The sequence below is a fragment of the Styela clava genome, chromosome 4, assembly GCF_964204865.1.
Source record: "Styela clava chromosome 4, kaStyClav1.hap1.2, whole genome shotgun sequence".
Lineage (NCBI taxonomy): Eukaryota > Metazoa > Chordata > Ascidiacea > Stolidobranchia > Styelidae > Styela > Styela clava.
Genome location: NC_135253.1, coordinates 6,255,839 through 6,278,370, shown reverse-complemented (window position 1 = coordinate 6,278,370; position 22,532 = coordinate 6,255,839). Strand labels below are relative to the sequence as shown.

The 22,532-nt window shown below is 33.6% G+C and overlaps 2 protein-coding genes across 2 annotated transcripts; one reads left to right on the top strand and one right to left on the bottom strand.

The window, feature by feature from the left end:
- Positions 1-734: 734 nt before the first annotated feature.
- Positions 735-5,204, top strand: LOC120326264 (uncharacterized). Its single transcript, XM_039392524.2, has 7 exons — positions 735-1,322; positions 1,654-1,798; positions 1,976-2,078; positions 3,280-3,388; positions 3,736-3,840; positions 4,203-4,392; positions 4,894-5,204. The coding sequence occupies exons 1-7, from the start codon at positions 1,241-1,243 to the stop codon at positions 5,009-5,011; spliced, it is 852 nt and encodes a 283-aa protein (XP_039248458.2). The 5' UTR covers positions 735-1,240; the 3' UTR covers positions 5,012-5,204.
- A 1,202-nt stretch (positions 5,205-6,406) lies between these two features.
- LOC120326283 (complement receptor type 2-like) lies at positions 6,407-21,349 on the bottom strand. The gene is made up of 22 exons (XM_039392546.2): positions 21,211-21,349; positions 20,029-20,092; positions 18,467-18,670; positions 14,966-15,169; positions 14,739-14,854; positions 14,421-14,637; positions 13,910-14,083; positions 13,216-13,395; positions 12,879-13,073; positions 11,892-12,086; positions 11,338-11,535; positions 10,878-11,072; positions 10,376-10,570; positions 9,934-10,128; positions 9,655-9,849; positions 9,361-9,555; positions 8,876-9,073; positions 8,444-8,641; positions 8,179-8,358; positions 7,786-7,977; positions 6,963-7,160; positions 6,407-6,851 (listed from the first exon to the last, which is right to left on the bottom strand). Exons 1-22 carry the CDS (start codon positions 21,253-21,255, stop codon positions 6,661-6,663), a joined length of 3,924 nt encoding a protein of 1,307 aa, XP_039248480.2. The 5' UTR covers positions 21,256-21,349; the 3' UTR covers positions 6,407-6,660.
- Positions 21,350-22,532: the final 1,183 nt, after the last annotated feature.

The following is a 22,532-nucleotide window of genomic DNA, read 5'->3' as shown; positions in this document are numbered from 1 at the left end:
TGATAATAATTGATCAAAATTTAAATCCGCCTTACTTCCACCGTATTTTTCAAGAATAAGTGAAAATATCACTCATGTTTTACAATGCCGTTTTCAATTTGGTAAGCTTCAACAGCTGATTATGAATCGATGATCAGTAATGAAGTTCAATAAAGTTTAATTGCTTAGCTAACAAAATTTGACTTCTCCACGATTTCTAATTTAAGGATTTACTTGACAGTCAATTTAAGTGACTTAAACAGAAGGTTAATTTATCGCTTCGTAAGCTATCTAGGAAAATAAATTTCACGACTTCTCATTAAACCCGTCAGCGAAAGCAGTATGTTTATACTTCACGCATTGCTAAAATCATTGTCGCGTTGATGCATGATATATATATATTTTTAAATATTGGCAATGATTGATAATAAGAGCAATGATATATGTTTTTGGATATCGGACTGCCATAAAAAGTACAAAACTGAAAGGCACAAGCATTCGAGTTGGGATTGCTTGCGGAATTGTTTCTTCTAGACAAGGTAAGGGAAGCGATATTTCTATAATGAATGCTATTAGTCAGCGATTTTTTTGACTTCAATAAACTGTTATATATATATATACATATACCAATATAGTTGATTAAATAAAACTGATATATATATTCGAAAAAATTCAAACGGCAAATATAGAACTATCATATATATATATATTAAAACGTGTTATACTATTTACGCTGAGGGAATGGGAATGATTAAACTGAGCAATTAATTTAAACGACCGATTCAACAGAAAAATTTCAGATAAAGTGATTTTTCTTCCCGTATTTAACTACTTCAAAATCCCGACGCTTTATTATCATGTTCAGAAATCTTTGTCTTATGACGTATACTTGTTGTTTGATGATGTATGATTGGCAGGAAGCGTTTTTTCAGAATCTATGATAATATCGCACATGATCGTGGTGGAACTAACGATCAAAATACTTCGTGACCTCGAGCAGTACAATAAATATTTCACATCAGAATGAAAGCATTGTTTTTAAAAACAAAAGATTGATGACATAGCACACTGAAAATGGTGTACTTTTTATAAGATTGGTAACAGCAGTTAGTCACTTATCAGATTGTGAATAGTAGCCTAATAATTCAAATAACGAATATCATTTCAATAATTATCAGAAAGTTTTCTATTGCTATAGAACACAAAATTTAATCTACTTTGTAGTTTTTCAAATATTTATCTTATAAATCGCTGCGTGAATATGTTTCCGTTTACAATTTTGTTATTGACTTTTTCTTCAACCTGGTTGTCAACGTGCTGTATGAAGCTATCGGACGCTCAAAGTAAGCATGAATTTTATATTAAAGTTAGTTATTTAAAGATTACGAATCATAATATATATATTTATATAACATTTTTGGTTATTCTTTATGCGAAATTTCCTACTTTAACAAAGCTACGTTTGAATTATTAATAATCATACTTCTGAAAAGCCAGTTATCCGCAATAACAGTTACAGTTATTTTGATATGTCGATTGCACTTTGGATCAATTTTTTACATCGTTTTGGAGATCACTGAGAGTCTAGTTTGAACAGAGCGTGAGATAACATTCAATTGTATTTTGCCATCAATCATCCTTATATTCTCAATTATATTTGTTAAATCGATGCAGAAAAATGCTACGTGAATTCAACCTACTACGAAGAAGGGGAAACGTTCGGCCACACATTCAAAGGATCGCCATGTAAATTTGAATGCACATGTGTAATTCGAAAAATTAAAAATCTCTGGATTCCTACAGGGGCATGTGTTCACAGGTACGTCAATGTGTATAACAGGGTATAGGCAGCGGTTTTTTAATATTTCTCTCATCCCATAATTCATATTTCTGAACTGTATAAATGATCGAGTCCTATTATGAGGCATATTGTTTGCTCATAAATACGTAATAGCCATTTTGCTTATATCTGTTTTACTATTTACTTTTGCTACAGATGTCCTCCAATGAGTTATCCACCTGGATGCGAACCCGTTTCAGACGAATGTTGTGCTAGGTCTTATATATGTCCCGATGGAGAGAAGTGTCAAGATAAAGAGGTAAAGTTTTATTTTAAATCTGGTTTAATTGAAACAAGAAGCTTAGCCGTCTGGATGATAAACCATCTGAACAAGTGTAATTTTTGCCCTATTGGGGTGGACATTCGAATGACGATTGGGACCATCCCGAGCATCAAATTCCTTGTTTATTTCCGTAATAATTACAAATCAGAAATAAGTTAACAATGACGTAACAATTGGATTTTATGCCGCCGCTCAGACTCTTCTTTCGCTCAGACAGATATTCAAGCGTGGTTGTAAACATTGCCTCTTTTCGGTAGTTCTCCGTGTTGTCCGTCAGTTTTTAGTTGTGTTTTTAAAAATAGTTGTGAATCAAATAACTTAATTGTCGTTATGTCTTTCAAGGGCTTTTAGTTCAGTTACAATAATAATAAATTGATAACGTAAAAACTGCGAAAGACTCGCCTAAAATTAGCTATCAGTACCTATAACCGGCACGTGGTTTATTGTTTTGAATAAAAACGATAGTTTTGAACATGTGTGCCAGTTTGTAAGCGCTAACTTTCCAAAAAAATTCCAAATCAGCTTTGAAAATTTTTCGCAATGAGAAAGTATATATAGGGAAGATTTTTTCAGGGTTGTAGGGCCTGGAAAACGTCCATTATACCCAATATTACATACTATTTTTGGTTTTCCAATTGTAACAATGATTCGCAAGTCAAAAATGTTTAAATTTACAAACAATAGGATTTTAGACATTGTTTTCCGTATTTTTTAGACTTAGGAATTCTGAGGTTTACATTGTTTATCGCTATGATATTCTATTGAATGCGGCGGGCGAAGAAAAATTGCATTTCGGTAAAGCGTAGAATAAGAATATATATATATTTTTTCAGTTTTGTACCAGACTACTATGACGCATACAACGTTATACCAAAACAAAAGTATAAACGCCTTCGGGCCATCATTTTTGTTGGCTGAAGGCATGTTGTCTGAAATCGCCATTCAAAAATTGAAAAACACGAAAATTCCCATGTTTTGAACCCAATTTTGCATTATTTCATAGATATTATATTTCAGCGCTATATCACACACCCCGAATTACTATTAGTGGAACAGAAGACGAAACAATGCGCTAATTTATCAAGTTTTTGTTTCCCTGGTTGCGAGATATATCATTCGTAAATCCTTCATTAGCTTTTATGCGTTAATTCAAACTATACCCAGCAATACTCTTTAGACTGGTATGATGTATGCCATTGGTGAAACCTGGGAACGAACAACAACGGATTCATCATGTGAGTGTACATGTTTTGGGGAAAGAGTTGGAAGACATCAATGCAAATGTAGTAAGTTACATGCGTATTAGTTATTTCAAATTTGTGCAGATAATTTGATCGCCTATGAACTTGAAAAGTTTCTTTTGATACTACATAGCTTCCGCGAGTCCACGTTACTGAACGCTTTAAAAGCAGACGAATTTTTGCTGATATGCATGATAAACTATACTATTATCAGCCGATAATTATTGTACCTCCTCGCCAACACAAACTCGAATGCACGGGGATAAAAACATAAATGTCACACGACAACACGAGTAACTTTCAACAAAATAACTAGTTTGCATAATGGTGAAAATGCCTTGCTGATAAATATCGTTTGTATTATATATACATATATGCTACATTTTTTTTAGTTAAAACTGTTCCAATCAATTTTATGGAAGAGGAGTATGAAGTAGAACCAACTAAAATACCTTGCGAAGAAGATGATTCGCAATCTTGCTCGGCATGCCCTTTGGGTTAGTGATTTATTAATTTTTGCTAGAAGTAAGAACGCGAGTTTCAAAATTTGTTATATTGGTTTGTTTTGTAGCCTTTGCAATGTCAATTTGTTGTCAAATTCTAGTACTTAGAGACGGGAGAAGGTTAGAAGTTCGATTTCGTTGAGACCTGACTTTGCAACCCAAATGTTTTATTTCTGATTAATGGGCACATTATCTTATGACATTCGGTACAAATCTTTATAACATTCGGTAAGCTACTGCTTTTTAACATTGGCTTACTTTGCGGTTGCTATTTTGGTCATTTGATTATTGTGTCCATAATACGGACAAATATATTATTATATTTTAGCATTGCTCTCTTGTTTGTAATTTTAAAGGAATGACAACTTGCCCAATTCGCGGAAAATGTGAAAGATGGCCCTACATGTTTGAAGGAATTGGTATGGAATGCACTTGTTACGGATCAGAAGGAACTCGATGTGCTTCCAAAAGAGAAGAAGACAGACGTAGGGATGAAGAGGGCGAAGTTGAAAAATTTGTAGAGGAAGAAAAAAATCGTAGAAAGAGGTATGAAAACTGTTGTAAAAGTTCGTTAATGAAGGTAACGTAAGAGATATCGTATTGAAATGTGAATTTCCACATAAAATAATCGTTTAGTTATTTGATAGCAACACTTTTATCATCACTTTTAATTTTCGAATGGAATATTCGGAGCTTTTTATTCCATTACAATCTGATACAACCTTGTTAATATACATATATACTGTAGCGAATGTGGATTGTAACTATGGACTTCAATGTTATTTAACCACTTTTTATTAGTATGTTGAATTCAATGAAATATGCCATTCTAGCTATTTCCACGATTATGATTTATCGCGACAGCTTCAAGCCTTAGATTACTTGTGCATAGCGTTCTTCTTATCGACTAATTTTGATGACGTGTGTTTCCGGTTTTCGTCCGAGTGTTGAAATATAGTTACAATCCACATTCGCTAGAATACCCGCACATTGAATTCCACACTCTATCGAATGTCAGTTAATATATTTAAATCGTTTTGTTTTCAGATCGCAGTCAGTGCCCAGTGTTATAGAATTGTATATATACGAAGACCAAAGTAAAACCGTCGAACCATCTTATACAAGAATAAACAAAGATGCAAGAACGTTTCCAGACGAGAACTAAGAATTGTAATAGAATAAAGAGTTTATAACCTTGCGATCAAATGCGAATTTTGATAATACAAATGTTTTTCAAATTTTGTTTTATACGTGTTGTTGATACAAATATTTTCTTGTTTGCTTTCATAATAGTGTATGTTAAACTATCAGTGTTGAGTCAAAGTTTTTTACTTTGCAAAATATAACGTTTTTCTGGTTATTTTTGTTGTTTGCAAGTAAACCTTATGAAAGTATTATTACAAACTTTAATATTTTCATATGCGGTAGCAAGTGTGGTAAGCGGTAGCAAGCGCAATCCAAGAACTTAGTACACCGGTTATCAACCAGTGGGCCATGGCCCACTGCAGGGTCACGGAAACATTTCCAGATGGGCTACAATTCTGTTGGATTTAATAATAAAATTTGGTCTATTTACAATTAAATGATTATGCTGTTTTTCGCTACTTAATGGTAATTTTCATTCTAATTATTTAAAGTGGAAGTGCCTATCTCTGCAAAAAGAATTTCTTGTTTTTTTTTCGTAGTTGTTCCCTTGCGTGTGAAAGTTAATGGGTCACAGGATATTTTTGTACCATGTTGAAAACCACTGGTTAGCAGCTTCATAAAATATATTTAATTCATTGGTTGACTAGTTGACCTTGGAAACATTAAAAAATATCTTCTGTTGTTATCCGTAATCTATTTTTGTCTCCATCTGAGTTGTCAACAATCATTTTGTGTCGACCAAGTGTAGGACGAGTTTTTAATGACGCGATGCAACTTTCTCATGTTTATAGTTGCGTATTGTAGGCTTGTGAATTTGGCTTGTTTATTTCGCATGTACGAAACAAGGATAAATTGGAGTTGATTGTCTGGTCATAGACTAACATCGTGATGTCGCGTTTGGACTAAAAATATTGGCGAACAATTCAGCGCACCGTGTGGACGACACATACGGCCACATTCCGTTAAGCTTTTACATTTAGTAGATGTAACCAAAATTCAGTGTATGGTTCTTATTATATAGTGATTTCATACCGAAATCGGATAGATCAGTCAAATTTTCGGTTTCCGACGTAGGAATGTGAGAGGTGAAATATAAAAAAAAAGTGCTTCTTACTTCTCAGAAGTGATAATTTTTAAAAACTCAACAAGTGGAAAAAGTTTATCTTGAAAATTGTTACTGTGGTAATGGCGCATAAAGTGTAAATTTGTCAGTGCATCGTTCTCACCTGTTGTATAGTGCTTCACTAAGCGATTGAAAATTCAATCAAATTCAATGAAAGACAGTTTTACTAAAAACTACCAAATACTGACGACTCCTAACTTCGTTGACAATAACGTTACCTCAGTAGGTTCTGACTCACAGCAAATTTAGGGATGGAACAATATCGTATAACAACACCATGAAACATCACTGTAAAATAATTTTTATTGGAGATGGTTTATGTGCAACAATTTTTTATCTATGAAATATTTTTGAAGTATTTTTAAAATTTACGAAGGTTTATGAAGAACAAAAACACAATATATTTGTAAAGCAGACACACTGAGCACAGTGAATAGCATCTGCCTTCTTGAGTTGACACTAAAAGATTTGCTTGGCGAACTTATCAACGATGTTGAACAGATACAATTCAGATTATAAATAAAAAAGATTAGAAATGAAGCTATTCATGGAGATACGCAAGCAGGAGGTTCACTACTCCATTGGCCATTATCTTGACAGGTTATTACTCCATTCCTGTCCAGTTGTAATCCCGGATTACATTTGAAAGTACAAGCAGTTCCTGGTATGTTTTCTCGTCTGTTACAAGCAACGTCTCCCCTAGGTGGTTTTCCAAGTGGAGGTTGGCAGATTATTTCTGAATTATAAATAAACAAATATTAATTAACAAGTATGTGAATTAAGATCATCGAGATGTTGAAAGTTTCAGCATCGCTGCGTGGTTACGTTAAAGTTAGATCTGACTTACTTTCGCATCTTCCAATACCGCCTTCCCATTCTCCAAATCCAAGGCAAGTTGTTCGAGTTGACCCAATAGCTCTCCACCCATTACTGCATGATAAGAAACAAGTTGTATCGTATCTGTTACCCTCAACGTTTCCTTGTCCGATCCCACATAGTATATTTCCGCCTTCTATTGGGCCGGCAATGTCATCACAATAGATTGCTGTAACGAAGGTTTCACTATTATTGAATGAACAGACAGACAATGCTGGTAGTTAGAAGGGTACTCCCGTAGTGTGTGTACCAGGTTAGGGTTAAGCCATAATTTTATTCCAATTCTGAACAAAATTAGTTACCTCCATATTGGTACACACACTTCTGGAGCGCCGTTTTATTTTTATTTATTTTTTTATTTTTATTTTATGTATCTGTTCTTGTTCTTAGGGCGCCGTCAGAAGTTATGAAACTTAGGTCAGACAATTCAAGGTCGCGCGCCCTCGTTGAGAAATAAAGTATATCTATCTTAAAGCAAAGGAATAGACAACGACTGGAAGGCCAAGATTTGTTGGAACTACATATGCCGTTGGTGATGGTAGTTATGGTCCATTACGAGCCGATTGGCGCGAGACTCGCGATTCTATGAGTTGCCTCAGTTGGGTACATTTTAGAATGTCAGTTGACGTTGAAACGCAATCTGTAAGCGTAATTACGCATGTTTTCTTCTATTATTGCCTTTCTATTGTAGTCAGATGATTAGTTACTGGCATTTTGTTCAATACTAATATGGTGCAACCACAGTCACAAGGGCATGCAATATGAAAAATCTGCTGTGGGGAAAAATGACGTACGTGTGCAGGTCGGAGACGGATTTGTAAATTTCAAGGTTCCATCGTCTTTTATAACACATCGACTATTAATTTCTCCATCCATATTGTAACCCAAGTTGCAGAATGATTGACAAACGCTATCAATGTAATTCTCATTGGAACAAGTTGATATTCCATTCTCAGGCGGTTCAATGCGGGGGTCACAGGTCAATGCTAAATAAATGCATGTTATCATTAATAATATATTTAAATGTGATATATATATATAAACCTAATGCCTTCATTTTGTGATTAAATAAGCATCGCACGATCTTAATATAGATATATATATTTATTTATTTAGCAAAATTAAACATAGCTTCTTAAATACTAATTAATCCATATATTTTAAAACTTAAGAAATTTTCTACTTACTCGCGCATTCCGGTTCTAAATTGTCCCAGGCTGAATCTTCTAGACATTTTCTAGTACTTTCTCCAATCAAAATATAACCGTAACCACATTGATAAGTACATACGCTACCGTAGAAGTTTCCATCGGTACATTCCACAGTTCCGTTCAACGGACTTAAACTTTCTGGCTGGCATTTTATTCCTGAAAAAACAAAATATATTAGCAAATGTATTCAGTATTACAATTCTAATTTCTGTAATATTTTGCTGTCGAAAAATGCTCTTACGTTGACAAGTTGGCAGAGAATTTGTCCAAGTTCCTACATCTCGGGAAGTCGGTTCTGCACATTGAGTTACTCCTTTGCCGACTAATGAATATCCTTCCTTGCAATCAAATGCACAGACGGTACCGAGGGAAAGTTGGGAGTTGGTGCATTTAATAGTGAGAAGGTCGGAAGTTGACTCCAGTTCTTTGCAGGTGATCACTAAGTCACAACAACAGTTTGAAATACATAGAATTTGAAAATACTATTTTATATAACTCCATTTTTGCTTAATTACATGTTACGTTATAATGTAGATCAAAAATCGTTTTCAACGTTTGTGCAAAATTAAATATTTTCAAAAATATATCAAGTTATTGGTGAGCCTCAAATGCAGATATAAATAGAGTTTAACTATAGTGTCAGTATGTTGTTTTATGAAAACAATCAACTTACTCTGACAAATAGGATCTGGGTCATTCCAAATTACATCAGACCCGGGGTTGGAATCTTCAGTTATGCATGTCTTTCTACCTTTTCCATTGAGATATCTGTCAGCATCACATGAGAACGTACATACGCTTCCCAGCACTGAGTCATCGCTACAGATCACTTTTCCACCGACTGGATTTTTCGGTTCGGAACATCGACGTACTTTATGAAATATAGTAATATAAATTTGTTGTTAATGCTATGTGTAGTAGGTGTAAGATGATATTTATGACGTCATTAGTAATACTTTATTTATGTTGCTTGATGTCACTGTTGCGCTCTTTCTCTCTCTCGCTGTACTGCATGTTGCTTAGTGCTATGATTTATGATGTCTACGTTATATCCATAATATAATCAAGCATCCTGAACAGTTGTTTGTTTACTCACAAACAAACGGTGAGGCTTAAGTTTTGAGTAATTCAACGTTTCATTTAAGAAGCGTTTCTCACCTTCACATTTTGGTTTAACGCTGCTCCATGTAGCTCGTAATTCAGTTCTTGGTTCGCCGCATGAAACAGTTTCCTCTCCGCTCAACTTGTATCCCGGATTGCACTGGAATTGGCATAAACTTCCATATCCATTCTCATTACTACAGGTAACTTTTCCAAACTTGATTTCATTAAATGACGGGCGACAACTGGATTCTGTTTAATGATAACACCTTTGAATTAGAATGCTGTACAACACGAAAGCTAACGAATATAATAATTAACTTTAAATAACTCTTCAAATAGTTAAAATACCTTTACAAGATGGGTTGTCTCCACTCCATTCACCTTTCCCGTTATTATCGACGTCACGACAAACAGATTTAGAGTCGCCAACAAGATGGTAACCTGTCTCACAAGAGAATGTGCATGCTGATCCAAACTTTTGTCTGTTGTCACAAGATACTGATCCGAATTCCGGTGGCATGAGTGGTCTGTCACAGTTAATTTCTTAACAAAATATGAGTTTGTTTATAAATTCCATCTGTACTGTTCTTTAAACCAGGCAATATAATTGCTAATAGTAATACCTACCAAAACAGATTGGAGGATTTCTTGACCATTTTCCATCTTTTCTGCTGCCGTCTCCTTCGCATACAAGAAGATCAGAGTCTTTCAGCCAATAACCCTCTTCACATTTAAATTCACACTCCGATCCGTGCAAATTTTCCTCCGAGCACGAAACACTTCCATGTGCCGAAGGACTCAGTGGCCAAGAGCATACGATTGCTAAAATTGAACAGAAGTTTAGTAGTACTTTTAAACATGATATACGGTAAAGGGGCGCGAGACTTGTTGCATAAATCAAATCATCAGCAATAAACAACTTGATCATCTTTTTTTCATCTGGTATTTGTATAGAAAAGTTTGAGGTGCGAATATTCAAGTATAGACTTAGTAGAGAGAACATTTGATTAGAACACCATAGTAGGCATAGGCAACAGTGTAATTAAAATGTTGGTATGCTAATACTTACGTTCACAAGTGGGTACTGGATTTCTCCATTCGCCCACACCATCTCCGTTGTCATCAACACATGATGATGATGTAGATCCAGACAAAAAGAATCCGGTATCACACGAAAACTGACAATTTGTTCCAAAATCATTCTCCTTTGAGCAAATCATTCCACCATTACTTGGAACACCGAAAAACGGCTCACACTTAATTTCTAGAAAAAATTCCAGATGTTATAATTTTTTTTTGAAAACGATAGAGATGAAAATGGCCATATTAAAAAAATAATTTAAAAAAATCATACTTCATTGAAACTGGTTTCGGATGTATTTATTGGTTAGGTAACGTTAACGTATGTGATATTAGGTAATATTAAAGTATGTGATCAAATATCTTTGTCATACCCAAGATCTGGGCTTCAAAATTTTAAATCAACAAAACGTATTTTAACTGAAAAAATAATATATTACAATAGAAATAAAGCGCCAGATTTTCTGCAGCATAAATAAAAATTATCTCACGTCTGCATGTTGGCAAACTTTGGCTCCATTCTCCAGCGCCGTCGTTGTTTTCATCCTGACAAGTAATTCTCGAAGTTCCTAAGAGGAAATATCCCCGATCGCAGGCGAACTCGGATGTCGTTGATAAAGCTGAACCACCGTTCCGGACAAATCGACCGTTGGTTGGTGGCTTCAAATTTGGCAGGCAAACGATCTCTAAGAAAAATAGCTATCGTGTTGAAATAAATGCACAACTTTTTTTCAAATGTACAATTGCTTTAAAATTAAAACGATGAATCAAAACATGATTTGACTTGGTTAATCTGTTGTACAAATGCCAATGCGACAACAAATGTTTGCAAGTGTACGGGGTTACCTATATAGCGACACCTAGGTACGGTCGCGGCGACTGATGACGCGTCACTCAATCAATCAACGGTCGACGCGACCTTTATCTAGGTGTTCGTTCTAGTTCACGTACGTTTACATGTAGGTACTTTATTCGTCCATTCTCCTTTCCCATCTCCATTTTGATCAACGCAGATGGACGTTTCAGCCCCATTTCGAAAATATCCAAATTTACAAGTGAAGGTGATCACAGTTCCATACCGTGGTGTCGATGTTGTTGACTGAATTTCTTCTCCGTTGATAGGTGCAGTCACTTTTGGGCATTTGATAACTGGATGAAAAACAAGATAACATCAAGAACATTGTTCACACAAAAGATTTTTTTCTGAAAACTGAAGTACTGGATATTTTGTTATGAAACGCCACATTATTTTTTTTTTTCAAATTGCATATTTAAACGAGAAAAAAAAGATGTCTATAAAAACATGTGAATGCGAAATCTTAAACATATTCATTCCTCAGATCAGAAGTACACAAGTAAATCCAATAAATATACAATTGAAGTACAATGAAATCCAAGCGTTTGACCTAGGGTCTACATTTTCTCCTGTGAGTCGATGAAGATCAATAAACTATACCCATTCAAACTCAGTAAACACGTACAAAGACAAAATGATTTATACAAACCTGCACATTTAGGCTCTTTTCCGCTCCATTTACCAAAACCAATCTTGGTAGGACCTTCACAAATTAAAGTAGGGTTGCCCACTAGAAAGTACCCCTCATTGCAATTAAATGTTGCCAGCGTTCCAACTTCGTTGTTTTGAGTCGTTGTATTTACTCTCCCGTTTAGCGGCTTTTTTAAAGCCGAGCATTGTATAACTAGATAAAATAAAAGACTTTATTAGCTGTAAATATCAAAGAACTGCCAATTTCCAATATTTAAACCAAATCTCTTTATTTTACGCCACGCGTATAGATTATGAATAATGAGAGAGCAATGCTTCATTACAGGGACACGACGTTGGTACAGGTAAACCACTTTTCAACACAGTTCGATTAGCGCTTTCTCTGTGAAATATTTGGTGAGAAAGCCAAGCCCGGAAAAGATTGAATACAAGCAAGAGAGCAATGATCAAAGTAAAGGACGCGAAGGTCAAATGACTAAACGCAGTACAAAAATAGCCTATGCGACCTACACAGAAACCTGTTATCTGATCATTCAAATGCTCTCAATCAAAATTTCAAATCAACTCACATCACTGAATTACATCGGTCCTAGTGCCGAGTACCGAACTTTTTCAGAACTTTTGACAGTGTATATCGAAAACAACCTCAACTCGCCACGTTTATTTTAATCGCATGCTGTTTGCACATTTTTCTTAATTGTCAAACATGAAACCTATCAAATTTATTTTTATGAAATGACGTCACGGGCCAATTCATCATCATTTATTACGGTGCGTGTTTTGAAAACCGAACTACGTAAAAACAAAATATATTGATCTTCATAAGACAACAGTAAAACCAGAGCTAATTAGTTTTCAAAATCATTGCATGACAACATAGATCGTTCTTTTCTCAATCAATTCAATCGATAGTTTTTCGACATAAACAAGTTGCCAAGTTTTTAAATTGCAATGGTATATATTATCTGAGAATCTATGCACTTACGTCTGCATGTTGGTTCTTTATTTGTCCATTCGCCGATTCCATCTAAATTTCTATCCGTGCATCGAATCCCTGGATTTCCAACCATGAAATATTTTTCGACACATTCAAATGTTGTTATTTCACCAAATATTCCCGGGCTTCGATTGACAATTCGTCCATTCTCTGGCTGTTTTAGGGGTCTATCGCACGTTATCACTAAAAGCAAGGGACATTCTAAATGATTTTCAAAAGCGAATGGTAAAATACGAATGGATTATTTTCTTATATATACAATCAATATTTTTGTCATTTAGCAGCTGAAAAAATTCACCATTCTATTCTTCAAATGTTTACTCACAATGGCAGGTTGGACGTTCAACGCTCCATCGAGAAGTTCCAAGACAAGTTGTTAGAGAAAGTCCTCGGAGATAATATCCGTAGTCGCATTTAAATCTGCACGTCGATGCACCAAAATTAATGTTAGTGCATGCAACGCTCCCATTTTTGGGTGCTGTCATGATTGGTGCACACTGCGTACCTTAATAAAAAGAGTAATTGCAGTTTGGCATCTAACTGATTGTGCTCAAGTGTTTCCAAGAAATTAAAAATTTGATTGAACTTGTCATTCATCAAATGTATAGTTTTAAGTAAGTTGGTTAAACGTCAGGCAACAAGAACTGATTTCGAAATTGAAAGATTATAGGCTACTACAAAGAAACTAGAATATGCAGATACAGATACATATTTAGATAGAAGATACAGATTTAGTTAGTTGGTAGCAGATATGACATGATACGGTGCACTAAATCCACCATATCAACACTGACATACAAGGTGAGCAGAATTGAACAAACTTTGATCAAAAACTTTGAGGTAATCAGTAGACAACATATATATATATATATATATGCAATCTAGTACATCAACCGGACGACGTGAAAAGTTGGGTCAAAGAAACCCAATGTCACTAGATGCCTCAGCTGTTGCTTTAATTTCCCAATTAATAATTAAAATACGCAAAGTAAAAAATCCCGAAGACAACCAAAACTTACGTATGCATTCAGGTACGGGTGATGTCCATCCTGTTTCTCCTGTACATCGAGTTGCTTTACTTCCTTGAATGCTAAATCCGAAATCACAAGAAAACGTACACAGGGATCCAACCATATACTGATCTGTACATTTTATACGTCCATCTTTTGGAACTCGTATAGGATCACACCCCTCTGCAAAAATAGTTTATCAATAGGTCATTGCATAATCACGAATATATCCAGTGGTGGGATTCAAATTTTTTGTCAGCCGGTTCCTTCACAAAAGTCATATTCTTCAGCCGGTTGCGTTACAAGCAGAACATTGACAGTAACCATTAATGCCAACCGGTTCGCTTAACTCATAAAATTCCGCGAGACGGTTCTATAGAACCGGTGCGAACAAAGTAAGTCAAGGTCATTATGGACGAAATGGAAGACAACAGAAAAAAAAAACTGTTTGATCTAATCAGTCTTTCATGCACTAAACCATATATTCCTTTTGTAACTTTTTTGACCCTAAAATGCTTACTTGCTAGACAAGGCAGTTCTTCAGCGTTGCATCCGTTTCCTTCGCAGCAACATCTACACACACTGCTTCCCTTTCCCTTTCCGGGTTTACATTGAGCCTCGAGCCACATCGCTTTTGAATTTTGAAGAAAATTATTCATGCACGCTCTCGTCTGTTTACATCGTTTAGTAATTGTTTTCTTTCCATTGACAACTCGTACCTCGTTTTGGCAAGAACCCTGTTTTACAATAACGCTTGAAAGTTTAGAAAACATATATAAAAATATCCACTTTATATCAAATGTTTTCTAAAAATATCCTTTCGTTTGTCACTTCTTACCGCATTTGGTGGACATAAAACTGTTCCTCGGGCATTACATCGTTGATTTGAAGATTCTCCATGGCACACGTGACATCTTATTTGCTTTTTGGCGGCGGTTCGCTGTTGAATATCCACTGAAACAAAAACATAAGTTTTACTATCAAGGCTGTCTTTCTTTTCATCAAGAGAATTTTCCTGCTTCTATTTTTTAGGATGCCTATACTTGAAATAAGTACATTACATACTTGGCACATAGGAACATATGTATTTTCTCCTTGCGCCACAAGCGCCAGATTTCCATTCTCCATTGCCAGGAAATTCGATATACCCACATCTCGGATCCCCAAGTTGTTGTGGAATAGGGGAAGTATGATCTTCCCAAAAAGGATTTGGAATATTGGTTTCATCTAAGTTGGCGTAGCCTGCGCCATCACCTCTGTCAATAATACCTGAAAATTACAAAAATACACATAGGTTTATACAGAGGGTTACAATAACTCAAGCGACAATTCAAGTATTAGGAAAGTTAATTTAAATTGAACCAAGTTGAAGAAGATATACTGAACGTTGAATTTCGTCATATTAATTGACTTAATTATTATCTGTATTGATCTTTTCGTTCTAATATTGTATATTTGTAACAGTGAAAAATCTCACAGTGAGCGATTGGCTAAGAAATACCCTTTTATTTTTTTGCTGTCATTATTATGCACTCAAAACTTTTCGACGCGAGCGTCAATGGTGATTAACCATTCGTCATACACGCTTGTACTGGGTCAGTGACACATATAAATTAACTTTGACTGCGTTTGAAAATCATAGTATTATTTTATAACGCTAATACACAACATATATATCAAATTTTCATTTAAAAATTGCAATAAGCCGGAAGTAAAGTTAATTTACATTCCTAAAAATAAGTTTTTTTTATTGAATATTATTTCCTGATCAATAGTTATTCAAATCCTTCACTAAGATAGTTCTTGATAAAGGCGAAATGTATGTCTTATGTACAAGGTGGCAATGCTTCCAATGAATATGAATCCATTATCACAAAATTATGCAGAATTTCTGAGGTAATTTTTGCGTGAACTAAATATTGAAATGATAATATAATGCTAAATTTTCTTAAAAAAATTCCAAATAATCGTCGACCAAAATTTTAAAATTATGTTCTGAAAGCGTTAGATCATATTAATTTATGCACATGCTATTTTCAAAATTATTATTATACGCAGCTGTAATAATCGCCCATTTTTGTTACAGTAATGAAAGCTGGGTATCAGATTCGAAATCAATAGCTAAAATTTCTTGACAATTTTCGACGAAAGAGTCGTTTTTATTTGCCATCTTCAAGAATGATAATATAAAATCATTGTTTTGCTGATTGCTTGAGACTATGCCTGGTTAATTTTTTTCATATCGTTGAAAATTTTTTGTTATGATAAGCAATTCGAGAATTTCCAAATGATATGACCAACTAATTACAAACGGTTGCCCGCCACAAACCAAGGCAGATTTGTGAACGAAGATGAGTTGTAACTAAATTGAATCTACAAATTACGTAGAACTTCTGATAATATCGCTTATCCTCAACAGTTCATCCAAGTCTAAAGCTTTATAAGCTATTTCGAGTCACAGAAAATGCACACTCCAAACGCTCTCTATGAATGGCCCATAATTGGCTGTGTTGAAATAGAATTATACTTCTGCTTCAATTATTTTATGATTACAAAACGTGAATATAAACATAAGTGAATGAATTGAAGAAGCGTGACATCATGAATATCGATAATAATAATAATCTATGCATCACGTTTGAGAAACAAAATCAAATACTGCGAAAAAAAACATAAAATCCAGTTGTTTTATATGAGTGATAGTGATCAAACCACTTGGAATTCGATGGAAAATATTGCAAAAATAGCAAAAAAAAACAAGTTACAGGCTAATTGAGTCGCTTTATAACAATTTGTCATCAATAAAGTATTTTTGAAGTAAATTTTTTACGAAAAGAGTGTCACGCTCAAAGTAAACTGTCAATGTATGTTTACGTTCCGAGTCAAGCTGGACAAAATTTGCTTGCGATAAAATCTTAATAAGTATAAATTGCGACCTTTGATGAACTGGTATATATGCGTCATTATGTTCAAACTTCAAGCTTAACATTCAACAACTTTTGATGATATTCAAAGGTGCCTTCGAAATGAAAATCATACGTATTTTCACGCTTACGCTTGTTAGACATTTAAAATATGTGAAATGGTTCAAAAAGAAATTCATGGAAACAAACCGGCATCAAGCATATTGATAAGTCTCATGAAATTTCATCCACTCACTGTCCACTACTAGGGAAATATAGTTTGTATATAAACCATAATTACTTGGCAACGAAATTCGGAGAAATAAGCCAGCATAGGTATGGCTTTTTCCTCATCTTTTCTTAAATTTACATTTATTGCTTCTGAAATAAATAATTGCTATTTTAGACTATCATAATTCAAGATTGTAGCTTGTTAATGAATTTTGTATTCACAAATTTCGATGCTTAAATCAGAAGTCAATTCATTATTTATTTTAACATTAGGTTGCATGTCATTACAGTAAAATACAAGTAATTTTGTGGAATTTTAATAATCTATGTCACAATAGTGACAATTCTTCGAATTTACTGATAAAAGGGCAACAGGATTCCAGGACAACAAAAAATTTCATTCACTTAGAATTGATTCAACTTTTAACCTCTCTATTGTCTTTATTTATACAATATTTTAAAAGTCAAAATTTCCGAACTTAAATTAAATAAATTTGACATGCACGGAATGACGCAATGCGAAGGTGCCAAAACTTTGTGGATTATTTACTTTGACAAACCTTTCCCAAAGTTTACCATTAAGTTTACAAATAGCGCTGGTATTGCATGAAAATAATAGTAAAAAAACAAACAATGCTTTCAGATTAGATAGCGCGGGAACAGGGAAATTGCCGTTTCAAGACGAGACTCATGATGACTGGTATTGTAATGGTCTAAAAGTGGTTTAGTCATAAATAAGCGTTTTTTCTCGGATAAGTTCGTTTTACTTAACGCTTGTCGATCTACCGGTTTTTGATACAATAAAGTTGACAGTAAACGGCATCGGTTGGACAAAATTGAACGACGAATTTAAATGAAATTTTTCTATATTTCGTTGCTATTGAAAAACCAATTTAGAGAAAAAGGCCGTTGGTCTTGAAAATTACCGATGTTTAAATCAAATAATTTATTTGAAATGCCATGTTCCACATTTGTAATATATATGACTTTGATGGATGTAAGAATGTTATCCGATATTACAATATAAATTCAATCAGCTTTGCGGAATATTATATTGATATGACATAGTTAGACACAGTTCCAAGTTTTGTAATTGATGACCTTTTAATGTCACTAACGTTGGTGCTATTTTTGTCCCAGCGACATTACGTGAAATGCAAGAGGACCAATCGAAACAAGGCTTAATTATCGTGTTAATGATTTTTAAATAGGATGTATTAGGACTCGGCTCTCAATTGGAGAATATTACCAGTAAAAGTACCTGGACCAGTGCTGGTTTCTCACGAGATATTCATGTGCGTTTTCAACATATATACCTAAAAGCACAATTTATCTATGACAATGCCGGTGGATGCAAATAACAATATTTACTAGTTCTATGGCACAAAACATGAAATAGTATTTATAAAAGAATATCTCAGAATCAAACTACCTATAAATGCCGATCCTGTCACTTGTTGCGAACGGCTCATAATTTGTCGGAGGTTATCAACATCGACTGCAGATTTCATAGTCATAAGGGAGCCCTTGTCTCGTGTACAGGCACGATTTGCTGCTGTCCAAAATACGGGATTTGAGCTGATTTTATAGCACAATCTATCGTGAAGTCTGTAATAAGTTGGTGGACATCTTGATGCTGTAAAAATTTTGAAAAGAAAGAAGGGATTTATTTATTGGATCTTAGATATCGCATATAAAAATACGATCAGTGTGCATTTAAGCTGGTTTAAGAGCCGTTTTAAACCTATGTATGCCCGTATCACAGAACCGAAATTCTAAAATTTTTGCATAAGATTTAGCAACATATGCACTTTTTTGCCGATGCTTTTCAAAATTGAAATTTCACTAAAGCACACAATTTTTAGCCGCTAACTCGAAATGTTAACGAAATTTTGGCAACAATTTCTGACCAACTTCAATATAGGTATACTTTTTCATTTTACGGATGCATTGCTCACCATCGTCACTTTTTAGACAGCAAAGCGTATGGCATATATATACATATAAAATTGACCAACTGTCAATTTTTGTCTTAATCAACCTTTATTGGAATTGTTTACAAATACGCAAATGAGAGATGTATGGGAAAAGATGAAAATTCAAAGTGCTGTGTGTACGAGCTTTATAGTCACCTAAATTTTTCATAACTTCGATAATTTTTTCGTGAAACAGACGCCAGAAATTGTTACATAAAATGTACATTTGAAAATCACATCAAAATTCACTCAGTAAAGTGGTAAGCTGAAGATTATGTTGAATAATTCACCATTCAGACACAAACTTCGAAGGCGCAAAAATTTATGACGACATATAATTCTTTACCTGTTTCTAAATGGCGTGTGTATCAACGCAATTACAAATATAATAATTATCTTTGAATAGTGAGTTGCATGTAACATATACATATATATATTCTTAGTTCTCAGGAGGTCTAGTTACACAGTTGCGAAACTTGATAAAGTCGTGAATATTTGAAAATTGTTGATCAAGTTTAGAAGATTCCAATTACAGACGTATAATGATTTTTGCAGCTTACCGTGAAATGGTTATTAATGGGTTGGACTATATGTCGAAATATATGTAAAAATTAAGACCTTCTGATAACTCATTTACTTAATAGATGAATCTAATAATGAATCTCTTCAGACGCGATGAATCGTTGTTTTAATGTTAATTGGAACGTTTAATATCATTCGGAAACTTAATTTGTTTTGTACATGCATTTAATAGCTAGTTTTGATTAAAAAGTAGTAGTATATTCCAGCCTTCCATATGTATGAACAATTCCCACTTTTATATTCTTTTTATCAAATATCATGAAGGTCATTCTCATGTTATACCGAATCAGGACCAAATTAAAGATAATTAAATTAATTAAAAAGATAATTAAAAAGTTTAGTGCTAGTTCATGAAATTGACTGAAATATGTTTTTATTTGGACATAGCAGCACATTGGTTATATTTCGATATCGTCTATAAAACTATATTTCTTACCTCTGTAATTAACTGAAGAAATTGATACAATACCATATGTTACGACGACGAAACAGTGAAGAATCTAAAAAGGTTTTATAATAATTAAAAATATAAACTTTCGTAATAGTTTCAGTCTTATTGTTCTTTCAATATTATTTACGAGCATATCCGGTTTTCAACTCAGTGATGTAAAACATAATAATAATTTCACTTGTACTTTGAATAAGTCAATCAAGTGTTCCCGATTGAAGTAAATACTTGGAAGTAAAAAATATTTTTATAGACAGAATATTACCAATCATTCATCTAAAAATATACACAGTGGTGTATTTTATTAAAAATTTTGTGATCGATACACCGCCATGGTTGCCCGTTGGTCTAACGGCATGTAGGGGGTTGTTCAGGAGCGTTGCCAGATCATATATCACAAATTATCAATGAACGAATGTAAAACATTTACAATTTTAAAAAATACCATAACGGATAGTAGTTTGGAATATTAATTGTAGACGTAATTACTAAAATTCACTCATATTGTGAAAATGTGTTATCTTTTTTCTAGAATAACCTATGACCCCTAGTGAAGAACCATTAATTTATTATCAGATTATAGTAATTTGACATTTCGGATAAATGTGAAAATATTCATGTCATAATTCTATGAATGAACGTTGCGACGTATTATATTAAGATTAATGTGAGAAAAAGTATTGATTTCATTGAATGATTGATAACCTCTTTATTAACATTAAATTTTTCAAAGTAATTTAAACTGATCAAATAAAACAATAAAAAATTCGAAAAAAAGTTATTTTTAATATACGATTTTCAGAAGTGCACTTTGGGGTATACTTTTGACTAGACGATTTTATTACTGAATAATTTTTTCATATAAATTCAAATTCCTAATATTGACCAATATACCAATCTTGTAAAAACATCATTCCCACTTCTGGATATTTTTTCAGTATATGCCCAAGTGTATAGTTGCCCGAAAAATCTTGATTTCTGTATGGTAGCAAATATAGGACCATAATATCCATCACTATTCTTAATTGTTTATTACCGTTGCCGAAACCCCCTAAATCTCTCAGAAGAGTCATTTGACCCTTAATTTTTTACATGAAGTCAATATTTTTGTGACAATGTTTAATAAATAAAACAACATGAAGTAAGAATGAAAACAAAAATCAAACTTACTTTTCTAAGCCCCATTTTTGAGAAAATTGTTCGACCATCAGTCATAATATAAACAAAGATTCCATTTCAGGTACTATTGCATTGTCAAATATTTATAACCCGAGACTGAAATAAAATTGGCGACTACCGTAAAAAAATTGCTACTATCTGCAGAACGAATTTAAAGTTTCAGTAAGGATGAGAATGTGATGACTATACATTATTATAGTATCAAAATGGATTCAGCTGAAGCGATGCAATGCAAGACAGAAGATTGATTTTTTACCATGTCTAGTGAGAGATAAATGATTAAATATTAATAATTCAATTATAAGATTACAATTGTTGTGCGGACATGAATAAAACGTAGTTTTAAATTTAGTAAAACTATTAACAGGCTAATATCTATGAATAAAAAATAAAAAAATTGGATTTTTTTTTATTTTGCTTATTTTTGATTGATGGTTGGTGAATCCCAGTTTATAGTAAATTCAATATCAAATATTACAAAGTGAAGAAAATAACCTAAACGCATACTATAAAAAAAAAGTACTTCGGTGATAGATAATATCTTTTGTTCTTTATTATCTTTTAGACAACTTTAAAGTATTTCGAAAGAACCACTACTTATAGTATTGCTTCAAATACAGCAAATTACTGATTGCCGTATACTACGAAATTCGTGAATGGTCGAGATTAAAATTGTCTCTGTAATATTAAAACACACACAATATTAAAAGTGCCATCCCTCTGGTAATTAAACTCAAATATGACACTATATTAATGAAATAGCAACCACAATTTTGTCCGTCTTACTGATCTGGCAATAATTACTCATCTTTGACAGTTACTTCAAACTGAAGCTGGCCTAATAACGCTAAAACAGGACCGGACATGAAGTTCTGAATCTTGCTTATACTTACTTGACTAAAATCGCAATAATTCCAGAAATATTAGTTAAATTTTAAAATGAGATTTGACATATCATAAAATATTTATTTTGGTCTAGCCTTTATATAAGATAGCTTGCATTTCCTCCTTTACTCACTGTTTCAACTCTGAGCTGAAGAATGAGAACAAACGTTCTTCGTTGCTGTTCTGGCTGTATATGTAAATATAACACCACGATTTTAATTGAAAACGGAAACATATCACGACTTCTTTCATGCGATTCGATTAATTTTCTCATCGAAGATTGTTTACAACAAAAATAGTTTATAAAGGAAAGGCTGCTTAATTGCGCCAACTAGAGGTGTTGTTTTAATTAATCGATAGAGAAATAAACGACCGAACAGAAAAAAACAACTGAAAATGAAGAAAAATAATTCAAAATATTTTTTGCT